Below are 27,743 nucleotides of genomic sequence, written 5' to 3'. Positions count from 1 at the left end.
CTTTGTCCGGCCCCATACCTTCCTACCTACCTGCTGCAATACTCCTTTCCTAGAGATCCCTCTCCAGCCCATGTACTCCACCACATTCCCCCGTGGCAATACACGCCAGCTCTTCCCCCATCCCTGCCGATTTTCCCCTCCCGCAGCGCTCCCCACCCACTGACCCCAGAAATGCCGAAGCCTGGGAAGGGCTCAGCGCGGGCACAGAACTGTTCCACAGCCACCCAGCCCTAAGCCAACTGTGGGCCAGCACTGTCCCCTGCTGTGGGCCCACCGGGGCTGAGAAGCGGAGCGTGCCGCCCCGCCGCTGGGCAGCCCAGGCAGCGCTCAGCGCCGCGCCCACACCAGCGAGCCGGACACTGCTCCGGCCGCACGCCGTGTCTTGGTGCAGGCACCGTGCACATCTAATCCAGACGTTGGTACAATGTTCAGACTCACCAAGTAAGCCCTCCTGATTTTCATCCACACGATCCTCCTGAAAATGATGCACAGGATGCAATCACCATGCAACACCCTCCCTCATTCGTTACCCCTGTACCTAACACACCTCTTCAAGAAACGCCCGGGAAATGTCACTGAAATCCTGTTTCTGTTCAACCCTTCCACATCCAGCACAGAATTATTTCAATGACTGCTACGCAAACAGAGTTCTTTACCATGGCTCTTAGAAAAATTTGTTAGAACTTACAAGTGAAAGATGCTACAAAACTGATTGATTTTTGGAAAGAACTAACACGAAGAGTACTTTACCATACCAAAATTGAACTAACAGCCTAATGTGTACAATTCAGCAAGATAAACATTAACAGAAGATAAAGGTAGCATCTTAAAACCAAAAATTACACTTCCATTTATAAAGTGTAGTGAACGCTGGGTTCACCTGTCAATCCCAGAATAACAGCATATGAAAGTAGGAGCCTTTAAAAATTATTTATTAAAGTACTTATAACACACCACACCATAATGTAACAGCAATAGTTGAATGTAATAAACTTAATACCGCTTTCTATCCATATATCTCAAATTACTTTACACATATTAATTCAGTTTAGTTGTAAGACACCATCACGAAGCAGTTGTTTGCAGATTAAGCAGCTCACCCAGGGGAACAAAGCCTGTTGTGGCACAACAAAAATAAGGCCAAAGCCAACAGTCACTGTTCCGCTTTAAAAAGATGACATAACTTGCTCCTAAACGTTAAGAAGTTGTTTCACTTCTATGTTTTCTATTGCTTCTGTCTTTGTACAGTCACATCAGCCTGTCAAAAATCCAGAGCTGCTATAGGACATATATAAGTGGTCAAAAGAAGAATTAATAGGGTTTAATTATACAACTCGGCTACTCTAGAAGATGAACGGCTTGGTCATGGACATAGACCTATTCACTGAACCGCATCTGGACGCCGAACCGCCTCCTTTAACAGCGTCCGAGCGCTGAGCTGCGAGCAGACGAGCAACCGCAGTTCCCGGTTCTGCCGAGAACTAACCGAGTGCCGGCCGTGTGGCCGCCCCGCCCGCCGCCTGCCCCAGGCGGCCGAGCGCGGAGGGAAGCGGCGGTTCCGCCCCGGGCCCGCCGAGCCCCGGCCCCGGGCCCACCTCAGCCCCGGGCCCCCCGCCCACCTCAGCCCCGGGCCCCCCGCCTCACCCCCGGCCCCGGGCCCGCCGAGCCCCGGCCCCGGGCCCACCTCAGCCCCGGGCCCCCCGCCTCACCCCCAGCCCCGGGCCCACCTCAGCCCCGGGCCCCGGGCCCTCCGCCTCACCCCCGGGCCCCCCGCCTCACCCCCGGCCCCGGGCCCGCCGCCTCACCCCCGGCCCCGGGCCCGCCGCCTCACCCCCGGCCCCGGGCCCCCCGCCTCACCCCCGGCCCCGGGCCCCGCCGCCTCACCCCCGGCCCCGGGCCCACCTCAGCCCCGGGCCCCGCCGCCTCACCCCCGGCCCCGCTGCCAGGCAGCCCTCCCCTCAGCGCCGCCGGACCCGGGAGGGCGGGCGCTCGCCCCAGGCGGGCCGGGGTGAGGCGGCGGGCCGGGCCGGGGTCCGCCCCGGGGAGAGCCCGCGTCCCCACCGGCAGCCCGCGTCTGGCGAGCCGCGGGGCAGCCCCACGGCCAGCGGCCCGACCCGCGGCGGGCTGTGCCTCAAGTGCTGCTGGAAATTTCAATTAGCCGGCTACTTCCAGAGACCCAACTTGGAAGAAAGGTTCTAACTCGCAAATAAGTGCAGTTATCATTGCATCAGTTTAGTTTAAAGAGCTGACAAACCTCTCTAAACTCAAAGCACAATTAGTCATTAGGGTCTAGTTTTTCAGCACTGTTAAGCAATTTGTAACCCATTCCTTTTAATAGGGTTATGCATTACTTAACCGACACAGATGTCTTGAAAACTGAAACCGCTGGTTATGAAGCAGCAACCTTGTTCATTAGCTTCCATGATAGTCAAATCATCTATAAAACCAGTGTTTAATGGCCAGCCGATGAATAATCAATGTCTCACTTTTCATCTGAGTGTGAAAGTGAGAATAATCTAATACACTGTCCCCCTGGTAAAACGCGAAGCCTTGGGTTCCGTTTCTATTCAGGGCTGATTTATAACCCAATGGAAACCTGATGTAAACATATGATCAATGAGTCCCATCATTGCTGATAATAACCCCCAACCGGCCCACTCCCTCATCTCAAAAGCCATCCCCTTAGGCTATTAGTTTCGTCCAGCTAATCCTCTCTACTATTTCTGCCTGCTGCTTTTACCTTGGCCATCCGTTCAGTCCAGCAGACTCAGAAGTAATTTTATACGCAGCAGAGAGCGGGTGGAATTGATTTTTCACTCAGTGCTCAGTTCCCATCTGAATAATTATCAATTTTACTGCCTCATAAAGGGAAGAGTCAAAATTTCAAATCAATTCAAAAGAGCTTCTGAGACTACAGAAACTGTGCATGAGAATAAAGGTCAAAGTTGTCAGTGACCTCGGGAGATGATGTCAGATATTAGTACACTGAGTAGTTGACATCAGAGGCACTCAATATGATATGACTAGTGCTAATGCAAATCATATTTATGCTGACTAGTGGAGACCAGCCATTAATATTTAAAAGAGTACGTGAAAGCCTGCATTCAAAATAAATATAACGTATTCCGCAGAATCTGAAGTTAATAAAGACAGATCACCGCCTAGTCATATGCTGTGAAGTGAAAGATTACTGCATATTAACAGACAAAGTATTACATCAAGATTGCCACAAACGCAGGAAAGTCCAGAGCCCAGGCTGCTGTTCCATCCTTCACGTTCAAATCACTGCACACACGGTACCATACCGAGCAAGCTGCCATACCCAAATGCTAACTTCATGGCTAGTTTCCATGAAACCCCTGTTAGGCAAGAAAAACATTAGAACTTGTAATATGACAAGGGAATCATCACATTCTGATAGTGATGTCAATAACAAACATCATTAATATTCTCACAATATGCTATATACTGCCAGGAATATATTAGCTACCATTAGTTACTCTTCACCTTCAATTAGAACAGCAAACAAATGACAACAATAACTGTGGTGACTGTATGCCAGGCTTTTTGCAAATGACAGCGACCTATTAGGGAAACACAAGGACGGCCACACTAGTCATTTGCATTTTGTTAATAACTTCCGTTTTTGTTAAAAGCCTCCAGACCTGTGAAACATGTCTCTTGAAATGGCATCTTTGCAATGGCATTAGGAATCCAGAGATTCTTGTAAATAGGCATTTTCAAATAGTTTAATGAGATTTTAAGGGAATGTGGCACAGAGCAAATGTGGAGACATGTAGCTATGAGCATCCTGATCTCCCTGTTACGTACTTGGGCTGTGATAAACCTGAGGGAGCTGGGAAGGGGAAATCTCTCCTAAGCAGTAGAGCAGTAACTTCCTTTTCAGAAGCATTAGATTTAATTTCTATTGTATTTACCTTAAACAGAAAAAAATCTCACTGAGTCACCTACTGCAAAACAAAATATTCAAACTCGATAGCATACAGCCATTTAGTTTACGCTTTTCATACACGTGTGGTTCAATGCCAGGGTTTGTTGTTCTTCCTCCTAAAATATTTGAGAGAGCTTTCCTTCTTATTTGTCTGTAGAAATGTACTGATGATCTCGCATACCTCTTTTTACGAGCAAAAATGAATCACCGAGTTTTAAGATACTCTACAGCCAAGTAAAGTATCTACACTTTTCGGCACAACAAAAAATATCTTCAATCTTTGGTTGTCATGAGAACACGGCTGAAGCTACTCAGGGTTGCATACCAGCATCGGGAGGTTTGTTCTATGACTAAATAGCTAACACTACCCTGATGTTCAGTACCACAAAAAAAATCAGGAAAATTCAGAAATGTAGTAACACCCCATAGAAAAGACTGCTACTTCACCTGCTGTAGAACTTCAGGGTTCTGCTGCATGAAATGAAGCAATCTCTGTCCGTCATGTGAAATCTCTCTACATCTTAGAGTCTTCTTGCCTTCTTTAGCGAGGTGCTTGAAGAGGTAGGTGACGATGTAGTCTAAACTAGCACAACAGCTGGAGGAGACAACTGTATCTGTGTAAAAAATGAAACAGTTTTGAAATTCTTTCCATGAAAGAATAATTAATAATGATGTTTTGTAGTACTTGAACTCAACTGTAATAATCACTTTGATATTAGGCTAATTGATACATTGACAAAGTCTATTTTTGATACATGAGTTGATTAGCTTTGACGACTGCTTTTATTAACACACAGCCATGTTAAACCCTTGCTTTTGGGTACTGGATAGCTTCATGTACTGAAGATCCTATGAACTCCAGTGAACTTCCTTCGCAGCTGTGTGAATGCAGCTGCCCCTCTGCATGCTGGAAACTGCAGGATGAGGGTTGGCTGGTATTCAGTTTCACGTTCAGAGAGTCCAGATCCCTGGAAATTAAAATTCTGTTTTGATCTGCTTACTGAAAAGGTAAGGTTAAATCGAGTAGAGCTGTTGTCCAGTTTTTCTCAAGTAGTACTTCACAATGCTTCTCTGCCCCAAATTGCTTACAAGCAATGTCAGGTGGCAAACAACAAACAAGGGACATTAAAGGTAGTAAGAGGGCCATCACAGAACAGTCAGTCATTTTGCTTAACAACTGACAATTCAAGTAGGTTAAAGCACATTAAATATGGCTGGCAATAACACAACAGCAGTCACTACCAAATACTTCATAAATGTCCTCAAAACTGAAAGTCATGACAGTAAAGGAGGATACTGTTGAAAAGCAGAAGCAAAAGCCACTTCCTATCTTTACTTACTGTTTCTATAAGGAAAGGAGATTAAAAGCTTAAACCTATTTGCAGAGTAAATATGTCTCTCTGATTTATGTAAGTTATTTTGTTGCTAGGTGTTGCCTGCTGTGCCGCTGCTGCCAAAGAGGATTCTGCTCACTCCCGTGCATCAGCACGATGCTAACAGCGTACCGGTCCCTGGTTCTCATGCACGCCCCTCTCGCCCTCCTCTTGAGAGCAGTGGTGCACCCTTCCCCCTGCCCAGCTGCCACTCCTCCTGGCCTGACACCCAGATACTCCTTGGCCCTAAGACCCAGGCCGCGACGCAGACATTCCCAACCGTGCTGCTTCCCCGCTCTGGTTCCGTAATCCTGGCCAGAGCCACGTGTTTAAAGCAACTGCCGGGCGATATCAACACCAACTGCAGCTCCTTGTATACCTGCAGTGGTTTAACCTGCTGGGTGCAAGGTTTAGCCCTAACTGACTATTCTCTGCAGTTTCAAACATCACATCCAAATGAGTGGAGCATTTAGGACTCCACCCTGTTGCCACTGACTTCAGCTAGAACCTGTCTAGGCCTTTTAGAGTTCACAGTGTTTATTTTAGATGGGCCACTGGAGTAAGGGATGTGTGGGGGTTGCAAAAGGAATTAAACTGTTAAAATGCTCGTTCTGAGGGAAAAGGGATTAGAAGGATCCAATTAAATGTACCTTGAATTCTTTAAACTATGCTAATTTGGAGGCCTGCCAACCTTGCAGTGTTCATTTAAACACATCCCTCCAGACACTGAAGTATTTTGATCTGTGTCTGTTTAACTCCTTAAGCCCTGTGCTGACACTATTAACCCTTTGCCATCTAAAAACTGATTGCATTTTGCTAAGAGTGTTTTAATGTAAACACGGCAGAAACATTTACAGGCAAAGAAGATACAAGTGGTCTCCTAAGACTTGATCTTCCAAAGCAACCAGCTGACTTAGCAGCAGGAGTTCAGAGTGATCTAACAGCTCATAGAAATGAGCTGGGGCATCTCAACTCTGTCTCCACTGTGGACCAGTAACGTATCCTAGGACTGAATTCAACAAGGCAGGATGTTAAGACACATTGGCAGAACAAAGCTGAGTTCAAAGTTATGAGTCTTGCCAAAGTAAAGACTGGCACTCATCATATTCTCAACCAAAACAGTCCTGCATATAAACTAGAAATGCAATTCATGGTGGAATTGAATCACCATCAATAACAAGTGAGAGATCTGAAAATACATATTTCATAGAAGGGCTCTGCTGTATTTCTAAACCAGTGCTTAACTCTATTTCTTTTTAAATTGAATAATACAAAGTAAATCACTATCATCAGTTTACAAAACAGCAGTAGTTCTAAACATGCTGATACTGTACAAGTAGATATTTTACATTCGACAGTAAGTGATTTTAGCAGGACAGCAGACAGGTCTATGCTATCATTTGCTCGTGAGAATCTGATATGAGTGTTAAGAGCTACTTAAATTTGCTCATAACTATATATCAAATATGCTTCCCTATGCTCATTTTTCCTTTTGATTGCAAGGATATAACAGACAGGTAGCGTCAAGCAAACTCCCTTGAATGACTCTTCTGGGCACGTGGAACCTTGTGCTGGAGCAGAATAGTGTTTTCACTAAACCTTAGCAAGACAAGCCAGCCAACCAAATAAATAGAACAATCAAGAGCAACAAGAAGCTACCAATTCTTGGCTATGGACAGAAGAAATGGGTGGAGGAGACAGAATAAGATAGAATTATAAAAGAAACTGCGATAAAAGCTTGGGATAATAATGAAAAATGCAGTCAAACCATATTTCTTACTTCTGGTGAACTCAGCTCTGTCACGAAGCAAGCAGGCCGTGGTTACTTAAAATGCCAAAACCAGCTCCACATGGTAACAGTTTAGTAGTTTTGTCAAACAAAACTGAGCTCTCTGGACTTACTTGATGGCGAGGTAGGTGCCGGTGGCAGGCAGGGGACAAGGATGATGACTCTGGCACCAGTCACCATCACATTCAGCTAACTCTTTTGGCTTCTTCTTCACCAGTATGCATTCGTTTCATGTTTTGGGGGCTAATTTTACATGTACTTTCTTATTATCTGTGTGTTTTGCCTTATGTAGGCAATTCTAATTAGCCATTTATTCAAATAACTGAAAGTTGAGCATGAACATTAGAATGGGTTATATTATCTTAAAAAAGCCAACAAAACCTCTAAACAACTTGAGGATGCCTTTTGGTCTCAACAATATGACAACAGCATACTGAAGGGGAATTATTTTTTGACAGTTTAATGACATTGCTGAATCTCTGCATATTAAAAGATTTTGTTTTGTTTTTCACATAAAGGCAAGGAAAGGGAATTAAGTGGTATTTTGCCTGTCCATCAATTGCTTACATTTCAATGCTGGCATTGTTTGCCTTTGAGACTAAACCTGGAAAGTAAATGGATTTAGCAATTTAACATCTAAATTAGGCAGCAAGACAGAAAAAATGTTTTACTTTTTCCTCAATGAATAGCATACTATACTATTAATCATATGAGAATTAGAAAAGCTTTGCAGAGATTAGTGACAACATGCCAGGCAGACTATGTTAAAAGGCTCTGATCCACTGAGTCAGCTGTGAAAAAGCCAGGTAAACACTTTAGAAGAGAACTATTGGAGTGTTTATCCTCGCAATAAAAGCTCAGATGAGGGCTTCCATTATAGCTGATTTACAGCTAGGTGCTTCAGAAGGAATACATATTCTTCCACAGTGTTTATAAAGTGTGGAATCAAGCAAGGTATTTACTCAGCAACAGAATGAACACTCCTCAGAAATTAGGATTTGGGGAATGTTTATCCTACAGCTGACAACAATGAGACTCTCAAAGGTTTCACATACGTAAACGGAACAGAGAAAGAAGTCAGATACTTTTTTTCTGTGAAAGAGAAGTGATCTCCTGGTATTTAATTTTTAAAATAAAAAGACAGCTATTTCATTTTTATAAACATTTCTGAAAATGACTTGTATGTTCTAATCAGTTTAAAACACAATTCCCCCTCAGATGGCTTATAGCCCTGAGCCCTACTATTCTGAGATGTTCTCATGGCACTGATATAATTCAGTGAAAAGGCAACACTTGGATCTACTTACACATTTTCCAAGGGCAGAAGAATGTATGTGACCAAGTAACACATAGAAAATGAAATTGTATTTTTCTATCTGACAATTGGTAATGTCCCAAATACCAAAATTTTAAAAGGGATAAAACATTTAGAAAAATGACTTATGAAAATGCAGTGACAGGTAACTAACTCTTGAGTTGATTAAATATAAATAAATCAAAGGCTATAAATTGACCAAAAAGTCTGGACATGTCATTATAAGAGTATGGAAAATTATTCAGTTCACTAGAAAAAATAAAACTTCTTGAACACAAATGAGGAATCGAATGGCTGACATCAATATCAATTCTTGATACACACAGGATTAAAAACCATGACATTAAGGAAAAATAATCACTTTCTCACTTCAACATAAAAGGTAAGAAAGAAGCATTTTTCAGCTGACTAATCATGGAAAGTAAGTATTACTCTGAATGTCTAAGAGACATTCACAAAGATTAGGGGTTGCATAGGCATTTGGACAGAATCAAAAATTGTTTTGGAAAGCTAGAGAATACACGTGAAAACTGTAGGGAAAATACCAGTAGGATCCTAAAGGTGGTGGCAGAAACCAAATGGGACCACCCTCCAGTCCACCCTCCTGCTTGAAACAGGGTCAACGTCAGACAGGCTCCTCAGGACCTTGTCCAGTATCTGAGAATATCTCAAAGGACGGAGATTCTACATCCTCTCTGGGCAACATGGAAACAGCCAGATCTTACTGTCAGACAGATCTGGTGAGTCTCAAAGACTGAAAGCCTACTTGAGTTTGGAGGAATCTGAGTAAAACAAAGATAAAAATGAAGAACAAAAGTGATCTTAACAGCTTTTGATGGACTGCATCAAACCTTCAGTGAAGTCAGGTGAAGTTAAAAATTCCTGCATGCTTTGCTTTAGTCTTGCATGTTTGTATTTATTTTAGGTACTTTAAGGACATTAAGATGAACTGAAGGAGAGAATTGGCTAAGCAAATCTATGGTTTATGAAATGTGAAAAAAAGTGAACTGTTAAAATTTTTGTTGATACTTTTCTCAGCAGAATATCAGAAATTCCACTGAATAAAATTTTTCTAAGAAAACACCTATGCTCCTAAAAATTAATAATTCTTCATGATTAAACTACTGGACACCTAAACCACAAAAGTTTAAAGCTAAAATTGGAAATACATACTTTGCTTACTCTTCCTCCCTGCCTTGAGTGAGAGATCAACATTTTTTGAGAGGGGAAAATAAACATAACACACGAAAGCTTAAGCTTATATAGGTTTTAAATTTTCTTTTCTCTCTCTTACATGAATTCAAATTGGGTTTCAAAGAGATGGTTAAAGTAAACTTGGTATGCTAGTGAATTATCAAAAGGAATATAACCAACATCTCAGATGGAAGAGATGTAATGTGAAGTGATAACAGAGAACAGGAACAGGGCTTGCTAAAGTGGTAGCTGTCAATCAAGCTAATGTTCAGTACAGTATGTCCATTTGCAAACGATCAACAGGCAGACTCCCAGCAGAACCAGCCTATAGGCAGAAACTGCTGTACCATCATTACAGGTGACAAAGCACTCCAAATATCTGGGAGAAGATGGATTTCAGCATTATATAATAAAATGACCTGAATACTTTACTACTGTTGCTTAGCTATTCACTACCCATTTTCTCTCTAAGAGTAGCTCCCCTACTGCAGCAAAAACTGCTGAATGTGTTTAACATAGCAAATGCTTTGTGAGTGTCGGTGCATTCATGCATTCCTATGGGGCTTGGCTGACACTTGGTGGTAATGAGAAACACCAGCTACTATGGAGTAACATCTATACACACTAACGTTATATGTTTCATGGTTTGTTTTTTTTTTTTCCCCCTTAATAACCACCCCAATCAATAAATACGACTGTAAGGTTTTGAACAGCTTCTCAGTTGAAAACTACATAAACGTGTGGCATTCCTAGGTGATCAGAATGTAACTGCATGATTTATTTTTTCTTCCCCCAAAATGCTCAGTCTCCTTCTCCGTATTCCAAATGACTTCAGGCTATGAACCCTCCCTCCTCCACCCTGCCCAAACCCCAAATGTGTGGACAATCATCTGGTTAAAAAGCATAAATTAAACTGTGCAAGAGAATGGAATGAACTACAATCAGACTGCTGTATTTTTATCATTACTCCAAGTATGCTTCTGTTGCATACTGTTGCATTCTGTTTTCTCCTCTAAAGTATATTCAAGAAGTATTGAATAACTAGCTTTTTTTTTCCATGGGTAGATATCTTTAAATTTCTCAAATCATATCACAGCTGTGCAGAACAAGCATTATTTATACAACAGCTATGTTGAGCAAATAAAAACAAAACCCCACAGATTCCCGTACACATATTAACACATTTTACTTCTGATTAACAAATGCATGAATTTTCAGTACAATATTAGTCAAGGCACATGAATAACTTTAACAATACTGGCTTGTAAGAAAAGACCATTTAAAAATACTACCTCTAAAAGCCTACGCATTAGATGTTTAAAAGAACTTAGCTCCAGAACTTAACCAAAACAGTCACATTCTTAAAACGTTCAAAAGCCAGTATCTTCAGCTGTCACCTGATTTTTTTTTTTTTTTTTTTTTACGAAACAAATGAACATGCTTCTTTGAAAATCCTAGATAGCTAAATACTTGAATTCTTTCTTTAGTCAAGTGTAAGTAATTCTTACCTACTGCAGTAAGTCCTTCAGATATGGAGGTAAGAATATAGATTAAGACGCGAGGTTCTAAACTGGTAATGAAATTCATATGATCCTGGGTCAGACACTCCAAAAGCGGGTAATAAGACTGGCTTAGTTTTCGATATTGCTGAAAAAAAAAAGAGTACACATTCATAGCAAATACAGATATTACCGCTGACTAATATTAACAACATTAACAGATGATAGAAGAATGATCTTGGAGTTTTTATGATGTGATAAATTCTAATTTAGCCAGTAAATCAGAATATTTATAGAGACTAAATATTTTTTGTCTTCAGTATATTTCAACTTCTCAAATTTACCATAGGATAAGTTTGCTAGTTTAAAATAAGCTCAGGATAACACAATAATGCCATCATGCTTTGACATTCTACACAGCTATCAGTCGTATAGTGTTCCGTCCAGGGTGTCAGTTTGACAGGGTTACAGCCCATACCTTACCTTCTGCGGGAAATCTTATTAAGGTTTATCACAGATTTCCCCAAATCATCTCAGAGATGGTCTTTTTTGTGCTTAAGTGAGGTCCTATAACAGGCTCTGTGCAGGCAAAGGCACTTGCTTGATCCCATTGGGCCAATCAGCATTTTACTCTTAAGGACTCTTATTTAGGGCATTTATTGTTGGATGGCTAGGAATGTGCCAAATATGCACACTTTACTATACAACCAATACACCTATTTTAATTGAGAGCAATTTTTCAGTTCCAAGGACTTTCTTTACAAGACAAATATAAATCTAGGTATTAACCATCTTTAACTATCCTGAATTTAGGTATTAACCATCTTTAACCATCCTGAATTTGTCCCTTCCTGCAAGAAAATGACAGTTCTGAACTAACATGTCACGAAGAACATGTCACAGTTCAAATTTAGGATGATATTGTGCAAGATCTGCTCTCTTCCCACAGAGAAGTGGGAACATGGTGTACTTTGAAATTAAAGTTTTAAATTTTATGGGGAATACACAGTGACAATTTACAGACTGAAACTAATTGCAGAGTGGATGAGTATGTGAGGATGTTTTACAGTGCATGCAGGCAACCTAAATGGGTTTGCAAGTATAGAAAGGAAAGAAATTTTGCATTTCTCTATTTTATGACAAGCCTAGTGAAAATTCTGGAAAAGCTCCCATGTTACGTGGCAGTTCACTCGTACCTGTATTTTAGATGTCACTATATAAATAAATTCAAGGAATTGAACTGAAAACTGCATTTGAGCTGTTCTAGATCCCTCTGTCTCATTATAACAATACAAAGCCTGTGGTGGTGTTATTTCATATTTCACGTAAAGACTCCCAAGATGAGTAATTGCTTACTAGCAAGTCACTGTGGGATACTGAAAGCAGCATTTTGACAAAGGCCTGAAGTACATTGTCAAAGTGGTTGTCCCCGTACAACTTGAAGACGCCAAAGCTGACATAATTTCCACATAAGGCAGATTTGAGTGCAGAGTAACAGATGGAAATGCCCTTGAGTTTCAACGGATAAACCTGATCTTTTGACAAAGTCCCAAGAGAGAGGATCTGATTACCTGTTTTCATAAAAAGAAAGAAAGAAAGAAACTTATATAAGCAGCTGCAAATCTAAAATATTTTGAAGGCACTATCTAAACTTATTTTTTGTCTTTATTGTCATTACTATTTGAAAGAAAAATTGTTTCTGCATTTGATGTAAAAGATCTGTTACGTAAGCATGACTAGAGCTTAAAAGCCACTATGGAATTAGCATGCAAATTTTGAAATATAAGCTATGGAATTCCCGTCACTGATGCACAGACAGACCATGACTTGGTCTATCAGCATGAATTCCTTAATCTGAACAGAGTTGCAACACATGGTTTTATAGCTTCTCATGCTGCAGAAAAGCCTGGTTTTGATCCATTACCGTGACAGTCTCTTGGGATGGTTGCTGATGTATACACACACTAAATATATCCCTCAGAAAACAAATATGTCCATTATGAAAGCCTCTATTTTACCCATCACAGATGGGAATGACTTTTTAATTAAACTTCATGTTTATAATGTAAAAATAACAGCTAACAGTAAATATTTGCTGTTGCTATTAACGAGCAATAGTGACTTTTGGATCCACTGTGCAGCAGCGCAGTAGATTGTGCTGCAATCCTCCGTGCAAATCTAATTATTCACAAGCCCTCATTACCAAGTTTTCTAAGTATCTTGTAATAATGCTCATCTTCACAGCACCCCAGAGTTAGTTTGTCTTCATGACAAATTTTTTTTTTTAACCTGAAGTAATTAACGAAAGTGAGCTAAAACAGTAGAATGAACACAGCAAAGATTAAGTCCTTCAGTTCTACCATGAAGTAGCCTGACGAGGTTGACCCCATCTGATGCTGACTTGGACAAGCTTGGCCTGCACAAAAACCAAGTGCCAGGTTTTCACTTTGTTACTACTCATCATTCTTAGTAATTTTACCTAGAGGAAAATAACACAAAACTTCACATTTTTAAAAGTATTCCTATAAATAAAAGCATAATAGACTACAGATCAGATGCTCGCTTAGCTTGTCTGCTTACAGTGTATAACCTAGTTGTCATGATGGCTATGATGACAATTTAGAACCATAGAACTGTTTAGGTTGGAAAAGACCTTTAAGATCGAGTCCAACTGTTAACCTAACACTGCCAAGTCCACCACTAAACCATGTCCCCAAGAGCCACAGCTACATGTCTTTTAAATCCCTCCAGGGATGGTGACTCAACTACTTCCCCGGGCAGCCTGTCCCAATGCTTGATAAACCTTTTGGATGAAGAAATTTTCCCTAAAATCCAATCTAAACCTCTCCTGGCACAAGTTGAAGTTTTCCTCTGGTCCTATTCACTTGTCACTTGTGAGAAGAGACCGACCCCACCTCACTACAACCTCCTTTCAGAGAGTTGTAGAGAGCAACAAGGTCTCCCCTGAGCCTCCTTTTCTCCAGGCTGAACACCCCCAGTTCCCCCAGCTGCTCCCCATAAGACTTTTTCTCCAGACCTCTGACCAGCTTCGCTGCCTGTCTCTGGACATGCTGCAGCACTTCAGTGTCTTTCCTGTAGTGAGGGGCCCAAAAGTGAACCCAGTATTCGAGGTGTGGCCTCAGCAGTGCCGAGTACAGGGGGGAGCACAGGGGGGCGATCCTGCCCTAGTCCTGGTGGCCACACCATTGCTGATACAAGCCAGGACGCTGTCGGCCTTCTTGGCCAACTTGGATCAAGAAACAATGAGCAAGCTGGACATTAACTATTCACAGTTCCAAACATTACCAGTCGAGAGAGGTAGTTATGGTAACTCAGTTTGGCTTTTATAATAGGCAGTTAAAATCATATACCTGCCTTATTTTAAATCTTTCCCTTAATGCTATTGATTAGTGACATTGAGGAATTCTCATTGTATGATCATAAAAACGAGGGGGGAAACCCTATTTCTAAACACCCAACACATAAAACTATCACCCATTTGGTATCATTTGATGCAAAGAGGGAAAGGCATAAGTTACTGTTTAAAACATTAACGCTGTTCAACACTTCTAGCAAGTACAAGGCAATTTATCCATCAAGTTTTAAAGGAAAAGTAGATTTACAAAAAAAAACTTGGGAGTATGATCGGGGATTGCTTAGAGGAGGTAACTGTGGTCTGTAAGAAGCCACAACAGTGTCACTAGAATTATGAAAGAGAGGAGAAGAATCAAATACTTAGCTAGGAGAGATGGTCACTTAGAATCAAAATCAAGCCCTCTTAAAAAAAAAAAAAATTATGAATGAAAATACAGAATAGTTTTGGTACTGTAAATGGTCATACAAGCACCTCTACTACCCCAAATGCTGTAGTCATGAACACAGTGTAATGGGGGAAGAGGGAACAATACCAGTGACTGCTTCTGCATAGAAATTAATTCCAGATGGTGTTAAATATCCGTTATATTAAAAATTACTGGCATCCAAAAGATCCTCTTCACAAAGAGGAAAACACAGCAGGAAAAATAAGAATGCCTTCTAGTGTACCTGGATATTCATTTATTTATATTACTGAGAAATTACATTTACATAAAATTAAACTCCATTTAGCTTCTTATAGTGACCCATTTAAGATATCCCAGCCAGGTCATCTTCAGTAGCATTAATCTTTTTGACAAGACCTAGTATAGTTACTGAGAATATCAGCGAATTTCAAATTCTGTGAAAAAAAATAAAACTGAATACAAAATTCTGTCTGTGAGATAAAGTGGGAAGGTGCACACTATTTATGAAAGCCACTGCGTAAAAAGTGTACAATTCCTATGGCAAAAACAAGACAGAAAGGTAAGTGTGCTGTAAACTAACCTTATCTGGTCTTCTCCACTATTAAATTCTCTGCTGAAAATCTTTACTTTAATAATACAAATATATATCTGGCTTCAGAAATAAGCAAAGACAAAGTTCTGGATCCGAGAAAGTAACAGCATTGAGTTTCTAGCTGAGCTGTCCAAGCACAACATTGTGCAATGCTAGGTCCTTGATGTACTTGGTGTAATATGCAACAACAGGTGGAAAGAGCTTAGTAGTAGTAGTAGTAGTAGTAGTTGTCAACATGGCAATTATGTATTTAATATGGAAATTAATTGGAAGTCGATGGAAAAAAAAGGATGATGAGGAAAGAAGCTGGAAAAACCCTAAGAATCCCTTCGCTTGGGAACATGAATTCTAGGAGGTATCCACTAGTGTTGATCCTCTATCATTTTTAGTACTTCACATAAAAATCATCCTGTAATTAAAACTTTAAATCCATTGATCAGTGTAAATCATTCAATATAGAAAGGCGCAATCCCTGCTCCCTCACACTGCCTCACCCGGGCAGGCACGGCAGAAGAGGAATACGGTGACTATCCCTTCTAATGAAAAGACTGTGAAGAATTTGGGTCTAGTGCAAGATTAAAAGATGGTTTTTGCAAGTGGACAGAGTCCACAGAGAACTGTCTGTGTTCACAGACTCATTTTAAAAGGGCTTAAGAGTGGCAACAGCTGATTTCAAATTAGCAGCAGGGGTGAAAGACCACGCGGTGCCTGTTACCAATGCCCCAAGCCATCAGCGTATGATTCAAGGGATGCAGTGCTAGAACAAAGACTAGTGTTTTAGCATTAGTTATTGAAAAAAATATGAAGTACGGTGCTATGCCTGACTAGATAAAAAAAGAATGATCTACTTGTAACATTTAGCAGGAGCTTCAGGGGAATATTTTTACACACCATGGATACTACTGAACATAAACTAATTTACTGAGGTACTTGGAATCAGGTCAAGAACAACTCAGCTACAGAGGATATGCTTACATTTATAATCTCTGTAGTGGAGGACCAAAATACAATTTTATAAACTCCTATTGTTAAAAGAAATAATTTAAAGAAATTAAATCAACATAAAAGTGACCTCTGACATGCTGAATTTAAAACTTGTGCTTGAAATTCCTAGCTCCTGTCAAAATGAAAGCTCATTAGAGACTAATCAGTGAAGTTTCAGTATTACTACCGAGTTAAAAATCAAATGAAAAAAATCCTACTTGCACCAGTTTCTTCTTAATGTGGGAGAAATTGTATCACACAACCTTAAAATATACTGACTTTCAAAATTCTCAATAATTTCCTTTAATACAACTTTTTGCCTTGCATTTGACAGCAACGTCACTTACAAAAATTATCAACTCTCTAGGCTTCAGAGGTGATATAAAATTCTGACAGGAATAAGAAAAAGATTTGTAAAGGTATTGGGTGAAAGTGCTAGATAAGGAAATAAGGGCTTGAATTTGGCTGACAATTTAAGCATTTCATTACCAAAAGACTCCTTAGTACATAAACAAAGGAGCCGGAAGAAAAAAAGCGTGTGTATGCAGAGAGGGAATACAAAGCCAGCAGAAAAACAAACTGGGATGCTCTGACCGAAGATAACATCACCATGCCTCAGAATCCCACAGGCAATATGCACCCGAGCTCTTCGCGCAGCTCATTCCCTCACTCCCTCCTAGATGCGGGAGCATGTCAGGACAGGCAGCTTCCCCTTCAGTTCTCTTCCTTAATTGCTTTTACAGTAGAAGCTATAATACAAAAATGATTTCCTTATGGTTGAGTTTCATTTAAAAGCATGGCTTGCTCTAGATTTCAGTCCAATAAGTGCTCTGTATAATAAAACTAAATCATGTTTTAACATGTGTGAATTAGATGAAGATAAAAAAAGACTTTTGTGAGATTAAACAAATGTTGTGAAAATTTATCACATTTATAGAGAAGAAGTGTTTTTTGCCTTTTCCCCTTTCCTATTTTTATTATTCACCACTGCCCCATAAAGATGGTTTTGAATGTATGCTTTCCAGGCATTCAGCATGCTTGGGCAGTATAAAGAAGTGGCCATATACAGAAAATGAAAAGGAAAACATGAATCATAAAGATGAGAGTGAGCTTCAAAAACTGATTTTTTAAAGCTTCCACAACAACAAAACATGCATAAAACCTCTCAAATCAGCACAACGAGCATGCACAGCGCAAAGACAAATTCGCCAAAAGAAACCGATTATGAAATCTGAGTTGGTAATGAAGAGCAATATATTCTGGAACCACTATCACAAAAGAGAGGAGAGCAGACCAATGGCAAGCAAGACCAGTGAGTGCTCCACTTTTAAGCTAAGCTGCTGATTGGAAATACCTGTTATACAGCAAGAATCAGTTTAACCAAAATTCTGAAGAAGAACTGTTATCTTATGAACTTGCTGACACTGAATGGATTACCACACTAAGTTTTGAAATACATGTTCTGGAAGCAATTTAAAGCTCATTAGAAATAATTGTGTCTGGCTACTGGAAAATGTGGTAAAATTTAATCCACATCCAAATGCTACCTGGGCTGTGAGAACAGGAAATTGTTTTGTGCTACTGTGGCTAACCTCATCGCTGACCTTGAGCAGTAACTGCTACAACAGCTGAAAGCTGAAGCAAAATTAAAAACTTACATCAAAGTATATCATGACAGAATGTAGATAAATAAAAACAGCATATTGAAAATATTATTTTTATGTCAGTCTCCTATAATGAAAGGGAAGAGGTTTACTAAAATGTAAAGAAACCACAAAACAAAAATAGATGGTCCCAAGATGCTCTGAAACATCCTTCCTATACAACTGGGAGTTCAAAAACACATAGTAAGGAGACTTGTACATACAGAATTAAAAGTGAAATATATTGGGGATGAAGAATGGTGGACTATACTATTCGTACTCCTTTCAATTTTCTCCTCTCAGTTGTTTATTTTAAATCACTCTATCACTCAGTCAGACTGGCTCTAGCCATAATGGACAAGACACAACACCCCTTGCCAAGCAGCTGCAGAGTCCTAACAAGGATAATTGACTATCTAAGTGCTTTTTGCATCCTACGCCAGGCTTTACATCTTGTGAACATATAGCATTTGTAAAGACATCTTGGAATTGTCTTCAGCACTGTATCAGTATCAGTGATAAATGAGCAGAAAGACAGGACACACTAGTACTACCCTAATCACAAGGCTGGATCTGTTAAGCAGAATTAAACACTGAGGTGCTAATTTTCAGAACTACAAAGAATTAATATTTTAAATTTTATTCACTGACATCTGAAGGTGCTTAGCATATCTTAAAAATAGGCATTTGGGACTTTATTCTGCTTTGCACTCAAGCATATGAAATCACCGTATGCCAGTCCAGAGGAGAAAAGAATATACGCTTTAGTCTATGATTAAAGAGATTTCAGCATTCATACTCACAAGCGTTCACATACATTCACACCCTAGAAACACAGTTCTATCCTTTTCTTCCCCCTTTTATTTTTAGCCCAAGAACAGATCTTACAGTACATACAGATAGTAAATGAAGGTACCACTCAGACATAAATGGACATCACAGACTTTAGCAAAACTGAAGATGGAAAGAAAATGGCATGCTAAATTACCAATTGTTTGTTTCAGAGTTATTCCCATGTAAACATCAGTACAGGATTTACACAAAACAAATCCACATATAAATTCTAGATGATTTTCATCACCTGAAGAGGGTCATATGTGCAAAGTATCTGTGTGCTATCCAAAACTGCTTTGATCAGTGTAGTCCAGACTTAGGAAAAATCAACGTTGTGTCAATAATCATCAGCGCACTGCACTCTGATGCTGATGAGAAGAATCACCTGATGCTACCTCTCTTCACTGACTAAGTCCTTGTCCAAGTGTTGACAGGACAGAGATGTATTTCAGATCACATTTTTATGTACCTATAGATTTCTACAGCAAGAATAGTCCTAGCGGACCTAAGTCATAACTGGAAACTTTCATGTTTATTTTGGTGCAGGTGAAATTTCTGAAAATAATACTTTTACTAGCATTTTCTTTACATCATTACATATGAGAGAGAAGAAGGAAAAATCCTGTTCTAAAACAAATTTAAATTTCACTTACCAATGGAAGTATAATACAATTAAACCGTATTTTCATTTACTGTTTGTATGCTATATTCTTCCAATAAAGAGAAGCAACCATGCTAGGCTACACTGTCTGCAGGAGAGGGACCAAGTCTTTCCTGGAGAGCTGCTGAGCTATGGGAAGGAAACTCTCACTGTCAAGGGCATGGCAGGAGGAAAGGTGAAACACTTTCTATTTCTCTCAGGTTAAAAAGGCAATTATTATAGTATAGATTTCAATTAAATCTATCTTAAGTTTCAAGTGTCTTTTTGATCAACTTTGGGGAGCTCACTATAAGCTGCATGCATGTACAGGAGGCTTGGCAAGATAAATGAGCATATACTGTCTGTTGTCATCACTTGACATTTACTGTGTGTCTTTTTTTTTTTTCTCTAATGCTTCAGCCATAAAATCGTGCTGAATGTGAGAATCTCAACTATTTTCAGAATTTTATGTTACTTGCAGCCATGGTACAGTGGAAAATTTGAAAACTGAACCGAAGGATTAGAAGGCATGCACGTATTCAATCTTTTAACTCAGTCACACGATTTTTAAGAATGTGGGCCTGGGAACACTGCTCAAGAACACCAAAGTGAATTTTATTATCATCACTTGGTTTACTTGTTTATTTTTCCTCAGATGGCTGCCAAGATTACGTGTGCTTAAAAGACAAATACACTTAAAAAAAAGCCACACAGTATTATGGATTAAAGTTTTCCTTAAAAGCACAATAATTAAATATCAAGATTTTCAGGAAAGCATCTGAAATTAATGCAAAATCCCTTAATATCTGGTTTTATAGGCATTTGTATGTTCAAAAGATCACACGTAACTGAAGTAATGAAACCTTACAAACAAATTTCCAGAAGTGTTACATCCTTCTGTACACCGGAATGGAAATCTCATAAACTAGTAATTGGCGATAAAAGCTAAAAATGTTAACAGCAATTATTCAAAGATGATTAACTGCAGTATCTTGAAATACTCATAGTGGGCAGTAAAACCTTCCCAGAGTGTAAGGCAGTGACCACTGCAGAAATAGTTGTGCCGGTTTGCAATAGCGCTCATCTCGGATGTTTATTACAGCACCCACAGCTGAGCCACGGCGAGGGCCAGGCCAGTGCTGCCCATCTGTGCCAGGGCAGAGCCAGCTGGGTTATTTGAAATCTGCTTTAAGGGGCCAATATCAGCCGACTGCACTGGGAGGTCTTTCATGCTGACTTTGCAGTGAGTCCAGTCCTGGAATAAATACTGGCAATCACTCACAGAAAACCTAAACAATTCATCTAAATGTCACACCTAAGTAGTGGAAAGATCACTGATGGGGCCCTTTCAGACACTGATGATAATACCAATGCGTTTTAAAAGGAAACTAATAAAGCCCCCCATACATATATTGAGAGGAGGCTTTCTCCCATATCTACATCTTTCCTCCACTTTTAGTGGATAGGTGATTTTAAATTTTTCTTTTGAAGGACATTAAGAACAGTTCTCCTCTTAAACCTGCGTTGAACAAAATGTCATCCTTCCATAGGAAAACAGTTATGAAAGACACAAAAGCGAAGCGTGAGAGAAAGTTCTCATGGTCATTTCACTTCCTTCTATGGCACACATCTCCAGATAGATGCCACACACCCCTAAGTATCTTTCACAACATTTAACAAAGAGGGCAACAGGTGCTTGAACACAGACTTCAACAGGCTCTATGGCTCCACTGCTTACTTTTAAATCTCAGATCTGCACTGCCCTGAAATTTCCTTTTATGCTGCACAATTAAATTCTAGCGTGAGCCATAAAAATGTTACCTGGTCCTTATTGGCAAGAGCTATCCCCACTTTAGGGCTGAGAATTTTATGAACTTCACATACACACCATAAAAACTGCAACTGAAAGCAAAAGGTTTCTTTACAAAGTGGTTTTTAGGCTTGAATTAGGAATGAAGCAGGTTGAAACCAGCTAGTGTAGTTTACTCAGCAAGGTTTAGAAACTTGATGCCAACAACTGAGATAAACAGATGCCCAATAATATGGTATGTTTTTTGTAAGTGCAGAAAGGATGCTAAAGGCTGATTGAAATTAAAAAAAAAAAAAAATTAAAAGGAAAATGTAACTGCAATGGGATCAGGTACCGTAAGACAAGTAGGGTTGAAGCATCAAAATGACTACACTTGACTTTTTTTTTTTTTTTTTTTTTTTTACATTTTCAAAAGAAAGCTTATAGCAATTAAGCATAAAGGCTAACAGGAATTGTTAAACCTTTTATCTTTTCATACATGGAAAACTTTATGTTGCTTAGTCGTTCTTAGAAATTTACTTAAGAACATAGCTGAAAAAATGTGCTAGCTTACTACATGGTATATTTGAAAAAGAAACAGAAAAATGATTTTGCAAGGAGAGAGAGTTACTTGGGTGTCATTTTTTCTGTCATAAGTAAATGCTTTATGCATTCTGCATATACTGTTTCCATGCCCTACAGATCAAATGCAAAATTACATTTGAAGTTTTTTATATAGGCAGCCATATAACACACAGTTTCCAGACCCAAAAAGGAACTTGAATGTAGTAAAAGCAAATCCCATGCACCAATTTCCTTTCTTTAAAAGAAACAGGACATTTATGGCTCTTTCTGTTTACACAAACTACAAATGAGGTTGCTCTACCAAATCTTGGTAACATTCCTTTCAAAATATTTAGAAAGCAAAATTGTAAGTTGCAAAAGTTAGTTGGAGTGTAATATAAATAGCTGGTGTCAAAGACCTGTTGCCGTTGCATGTATGAGTGGGAGTAGTAAAATGAAGCAACTTATGACAAACACTTTTAACAGTGCTCTAGGGTAAAGCTGTTATGGTCCTATTATGCTTTGGAACCGCTGGGATATAATTTGAATATATAAAATCAACCCACACCAATCAATAAGTAGCCTAGATCAAACACCTCATGAGTATTTGTATCTTTGCTGAAATGCATTTACAGTTACTAGAAGACAGGTTTCCCAAGTCAAAAAGTGATACAAGCAACAAAGCTACATGAACGAGCCCTGATCCATAGATAGTAAACGAGCTCCAAAGGTCTGCCACGTAAGCTCTGCACTTTACAAAGGGATGGTACTGCCTGTAGCACATTACAGTCCTGCTATGTATTCCACAAATCCATCAGTGCTCAGCAATATGAGCTAACCCGATTTTAAGATCACAAAACAGGCAAAGAATTACACTGCAGAGGAAACATTAATGAATACCTACCATACGTACAAATCATTTTACTAGCTTCTCTGAAGAGAAGAATTCCATTTGGAGATGATACATCAAAATTTAAACGTTGTGATCTAAAAAAATAACAGCAAAAATATTCAGATGGTCATCGAAGCAGAAAACTGCAATGGATTCACTCCTAAAACAAAAAAAATGTGCTGATTACAAAGTACAATTATTTGATAAACTAATTCTAGCTTTCAGTCCAATGATATGCACTTTAGTTGTCTCCATGTGTTGCCAAAGAAACAATTCTATGACAAAACACAAAACAATTTTAACGAGAAAAGGTGACCAGACAAAACACACACAGCCTTCAGTGACTGGTGAACATCTCGTGCCCATATACAGTTCAGAAGAATGCTACAAAGGTTCTATAATCCACTAGGCTAACTTTCACCCTGCTTCTGCATCTGTATAGCTTTTAAAAATAAACTAATCCCCACTGGTTATTCTGCCACATAAAATCTGTGGAAACCACAAGCCAGTTGTCAGGGTGTAATGCGTAACAAATGCTTTTTATGAACATTCAGACCTGAAGAAGATTGCACCGTGTTTTCTTCCCTGATGCAGAGGTGTTACCAAAGTCAACATGAACCACTTAGTTCCCAATCTGGAAACGCAACAGTCCTTGCCAAAGCTCCTGCTGCATCTTTCCAATCTGTCTTTGCAACAAAGAAGCCTAAGCCTACTTCACATCTAAGTGAAAACTATTAAGTACTTGAAAGTTAATTTTGAATAGAGGTCTTAAGCTTCTAAATAACTTCAGCAAAACTTACCCTTAGTGTTCAATCCGACTGAAAGGGAAAGGAGTCATCACTGAGTGATGTAAACCAGCGCTGACCTAGCTGGTAGTCATCCACTTTTGATCAAACGTGGAGGCCTTGTACCACCCCTACCCCACAGACAGCAGTAAGTATCTTTCCTTGCTCTAAGTCCAATTTTTTTTTGTTGTCCTTTGCTGCAAACTCTGGAGTAAATCTGGGTGTTTATAAATGAATAAAACGTGCCTTGTATAAAACATCTGTGCATTCCATATGCACAAAATGATAATGGCTGGCAGAGACAAAAAAAACAAAACCAGCCCATCATCTCAGTATCAGAGTGGCATAATGCACAATCTGATACTCAATAACACATTTTAACCATGTCAAAGTATATTGTATAATGCATTCTAACCTGTAAAAGCTAATGCAGTACACAACTCGTGAAAAAACACCATCCCAGATGATGTTTTCTAAAGGGAACAAAGTAGATTTTCTGAATAGCAATAGGTAGAAGAGTAACATGAATATGGAAAGTAGCTTGAAGTCTTTTGCATAAGATTTATTGTTCCGGTTCCTCTTTGCTTTTGTTTACTGTTATTAGAGTTCTGTGTTTATGCTTTAATAATCTCCTCCTTAAAATAAGTTGCAGCACTATTAGCGTACACTGTTTGGGCACTGCAGCATGAATAAAAACAGGTAAAACTTTTCCAGCGGTCTATTACACTACTACCAGGATAAAAGACATAATTAGCCTACACAAACCAAAGAGAGAGTCACAGCAAGCAAGTCAACACAAATAAGAGACAGGGAACTCTGCCTTAAGGCTTGTGTAGCCATTCAGGGATTAAGTGCACATCATCCACGCTAGTGTTTGACTGGGAGCCAGTTCTGAACTTTAAGGCACCAATTTCCTGTCACTAGATTAAACTAATTTTTTTCTTTTTAAATTTCAAATATTTCAACTTTTTTTTCCTTGTAAGTTTGACTTGCAAGGCAAAATGAGAAATGATGAGAGCACATAATTCTTTGCTGAAAACTCTAATTACTTTGGTCATGAAGATACCCAGCACAGAGCCTTTAACTATCAATTTTTCATTTAAAAATCTTTTCTTCCTTTGGGCAGTATACTAAATATTTCCAAGTGTAATGATAATTTCCCAAAATAAATTGTTCTGTTACTTGTGGTAAAGCAGGAATTTCATTCTAACTACTGCAATGTCAAGTACTGAAATCACCTCCCAGAATAATTCTGAGGCCTTTCTGGTTAGCCCACAGAGAAAATTTTAGATGTAGGAGAAGTTACATACATGTTTATTATAAATATTGCTGTATTAGATACCATTCCTTTTTATTTTGGCTAGAAGAGTTGAGTTGCAAAATAAACTGTAAAGGGAGTTGTGGTTTTACAGGCACATATGTATGCTGCTTGGCTTAAGGCAAAAATTCAGCCTGCAGCAAATCTTGACAGCAGACAATTTTCCGATATTTAATTATAGAATCAGTATTTATCCCTGGTTGAAGCATACACTTCCACTAACATTGAATATAAAATCACAGTAGTCTCTCATATATATTCCTGTAATTAATCCTTACCAGCTGATTTTGTAGCACCTACCATTTTGGTAGAATGGTGCAATCACACTAAAAGCTGAGTTCTGCTTGCAAATTTTGTTCCAAAACACAAAAGCAGCATTCTTAAAGTCAAAGTCAGACATCATGAGGCTAAGCAAAACATAGAACGATGGAACAGAGAATGCATACCACTGCAGTACTCGTCACTAATCTAATTTTCACCTGCTTCTTACCTGTTTTGCATGAATTCTGCCATCAGCTTCAAGATAGGGGTTGTACATGCAGGTTCACGGTACCACAGTTCAATAGCTCTTTGCAGGACAGAAATGTATGCAGGGTATCTTCACCAAACAGAGTTAAAGAGTACACCGATAAAGTAACATCTTGAGAAACAACTCCCCCTAAAACTGTATTACACCATCATGTGGGTGGGCCAGATACAGACCTTGGCAGCTCATTCTGACAGAGGCACTGCCAAAACCTATAAATTTAAGCAAGTCTCTGCTTAGAAGACTAAATCCTTTGGAAACATTAAAGGTTAAGTGGGAAATAGTTAATATACCGCAGCTGTAATGAAGGAAAAGGAAAGCAGTTTGTATATGTGAAGCTAATTCATAAGTACATATATAAAAGGAGCTTGGATTTTTAATGGCATAAGCCACATATGGCAACTTAATTTAAAAACAACACAAAGTTACCTATTAGCACATCCAGGGCCCCAAATTTCAGTGCCACGTCATATATATTATATTTGCTATATGAATGGCTGGGAACAATTTGATTGTATGATGTTGTATCCAGAGCATTCAAGAAGAGAACTCAGCCAAAGGGTGTGGGGGAGACCAACAAAGTTAGATTTCTAAAAACTCTTTCAGAAGAGTTGTTTGCTTATCAGCACCCACGAGACTTCTATTCTTTTAAGCAGGATTTCCAAGTATGCAATACAGAAAAAAAGTAAGTTTAGCAGACTCTGCAATGTAACTTAAAAAAAAAAAAAAATCTGATGAGTTACTGACTGTATCAAAATATTTCATGCAGTGATTTGATATAAAGCCGACCCCTAGTTTTCCTAACATATTGAAAAAAATAGTTTATTTGGGTAAGAATGCAGACAGGTAAATGGAAATGAGGTAGCACAGCTTGACTGGCAAAGAACTAAGCAGGTTTTTTTATGTTGAACCAAGAGATTTTGACTATACAGTTTGCTACTAAAACATGACCTAGCTAATCTAGTCAATGGTTTTGTTTAATAATAAACTTATTTTTCATTTTAAACTTTGTTTCACATCATATAATTCTGCTTTATTTAACCACATGAGAAACAGTGATTATTCTTAGGAAAATGGTATTGCCTATTCAGACAATAAAGGCAACCATTGTGCGTCTTACAAAGTAGAATACAGGCCAAGCACTCGACATGGGACTGTGAAATAACGGTCTGAAACACATAAAGGTTTACACGCTTCTAGGATATGTAGACACAGGCATGGCTCAGTTCGATACAGCTCTTCTGGTGGAGGGTGAAGCCGTCAGACACAGCGCTACTGATGAATGACAGCGCTGTGCAGACAGATGGAAGGCATTCTGGCTACCGCTGCCTGTCTGAGGCATCTAAAGACTTGTGCATTTTTGCTGCCAGCTGCTTGAGGCACTGCAGGCATAAACTATATATAGCAGAAGAAGCTGACATGTGAAATATACTTGTAGACTTCGCTCCTCACTCCTTTATGGGGTGCTTTACATTTTAAATCAAACAAACTAGAGTTAAACATACCATGGAGAGTTATCCAGTAATAAACTAGGATTTCAATTCAAATCTCACTTACCTAAAATATGCTCAAAGGGCACAGATGATCCATGCCAACTCATACCTTTAAAAATTCACTAATCCCAGTTCCATTTTTCCTGAGGTGGGCTTCCAATCCAGCTCCCTCTCAATAGAGGATGGTCAATATTCTCAGGATGCAGCAGATTTCATGTAAGATACAGAACTGAGCTGTGCTATTAATTCTCCTAGGTCATGCCTCCTCCTCAGCCTTCCTAGTAGCCCCATGTACACAAAAGGGAGATGGTGCAATGCTGCAAAGTCCCACTGTGGAATTTCATGGGGTAGAAAACAATTGTCTTTTCAGATTTCATGCTGAAGCCAAACCCTACAACCAAAATATAGGTTAGCAGTATCAAAGGCTGCGAATATATCCAATATGGTTAGCTATCTTAATTAAAAAACTTAAGCGTTGAGTCCATGTTTACTGACAAGGAAAGACTGGAAAATGCAGTCAAATTTTATAAAAGCTAGGATCAACAGAATGGCTTCGGCAATTTACTATTTCTTTCGTAAATCCAATAAAGTGAAAGAAATTGGTTTTAAAGAATATTATATTTATGTGTTTTTAACCACAAGCTTCAAGGAATCTGGCTAAGTCATGAACTTAACCTGACCAGTCAGTTTAAGCTCAAAGGAATTCAAACTCAAAAAAATGATGGTGAGGTTTGAATCAATGCAACTAGCAGTAACAGCTATTACAAACAGATTACCAA

At 39.3% G+C, this 27,743-nt stretch overlaps 1 protein-coding gene across 4 annotated transcripts in view; it reads right to left on the bottom strand.

Annotated features, from left to right (window-relative positions):
- The window catches only part of RANBP17 (RAN binding protein 17), a 162,817-nt gene that overhangs the window by 20,352 nt on the left and 114,722 nt on the right, over positions 1–27,743 (bottom strand). For 3 of the 4 annotated variants that reach the window (XM_042790059.1, XM_042790060.1, XM_032992710.2), the window contains 5 exons: positions 25,436–25,543; positions 22,855–22,937; positions 12,479–12,693; positions 11,132–11,270; positions 4,400–4,566 (listed from right to left, as the gene is read on the bottom strand). In XM_042790059.1, coding sequence (XP_042645993.1) covers positions 4,400–4,566; positions 11,132–11,270; positions 12,479–12,693; positions 22,855–22,937; positions 25,436–25,543 — 712 coding nt within the window. The remainder of the gene's footprint in view (positions 1–4,399; positions 4,567–11,131; positions 11,271–12,478; positions 12,694–22,854; positions 22,938–25,435; positions 25,544–27,743) is intronic. The other variant, XM_032992712.2, reaches the window with a different exon arrangement.

The sequence above is a fragment of the Tyto alba genome, unplaced genomic scaffold (assembly GCF_018691265.1).
Source record: "Tyto alba isolate M040663 unplaced genomic scaffold, T.alba_DEE_v4.0 Super-Scaffold_17, whole genome shotgun sequence".
NCBI classification, from domain to species: domain Eukaryota; kingdom Metazoa; phylum Chordata; class Aves; order Strigiformes; family Tytonidae; genus Tyto; species Tyto alba.
Note: the sequence above shows the minus strand (reverse complement) of the source record. Positions and strands in the feature narration are given on the sequence as shown.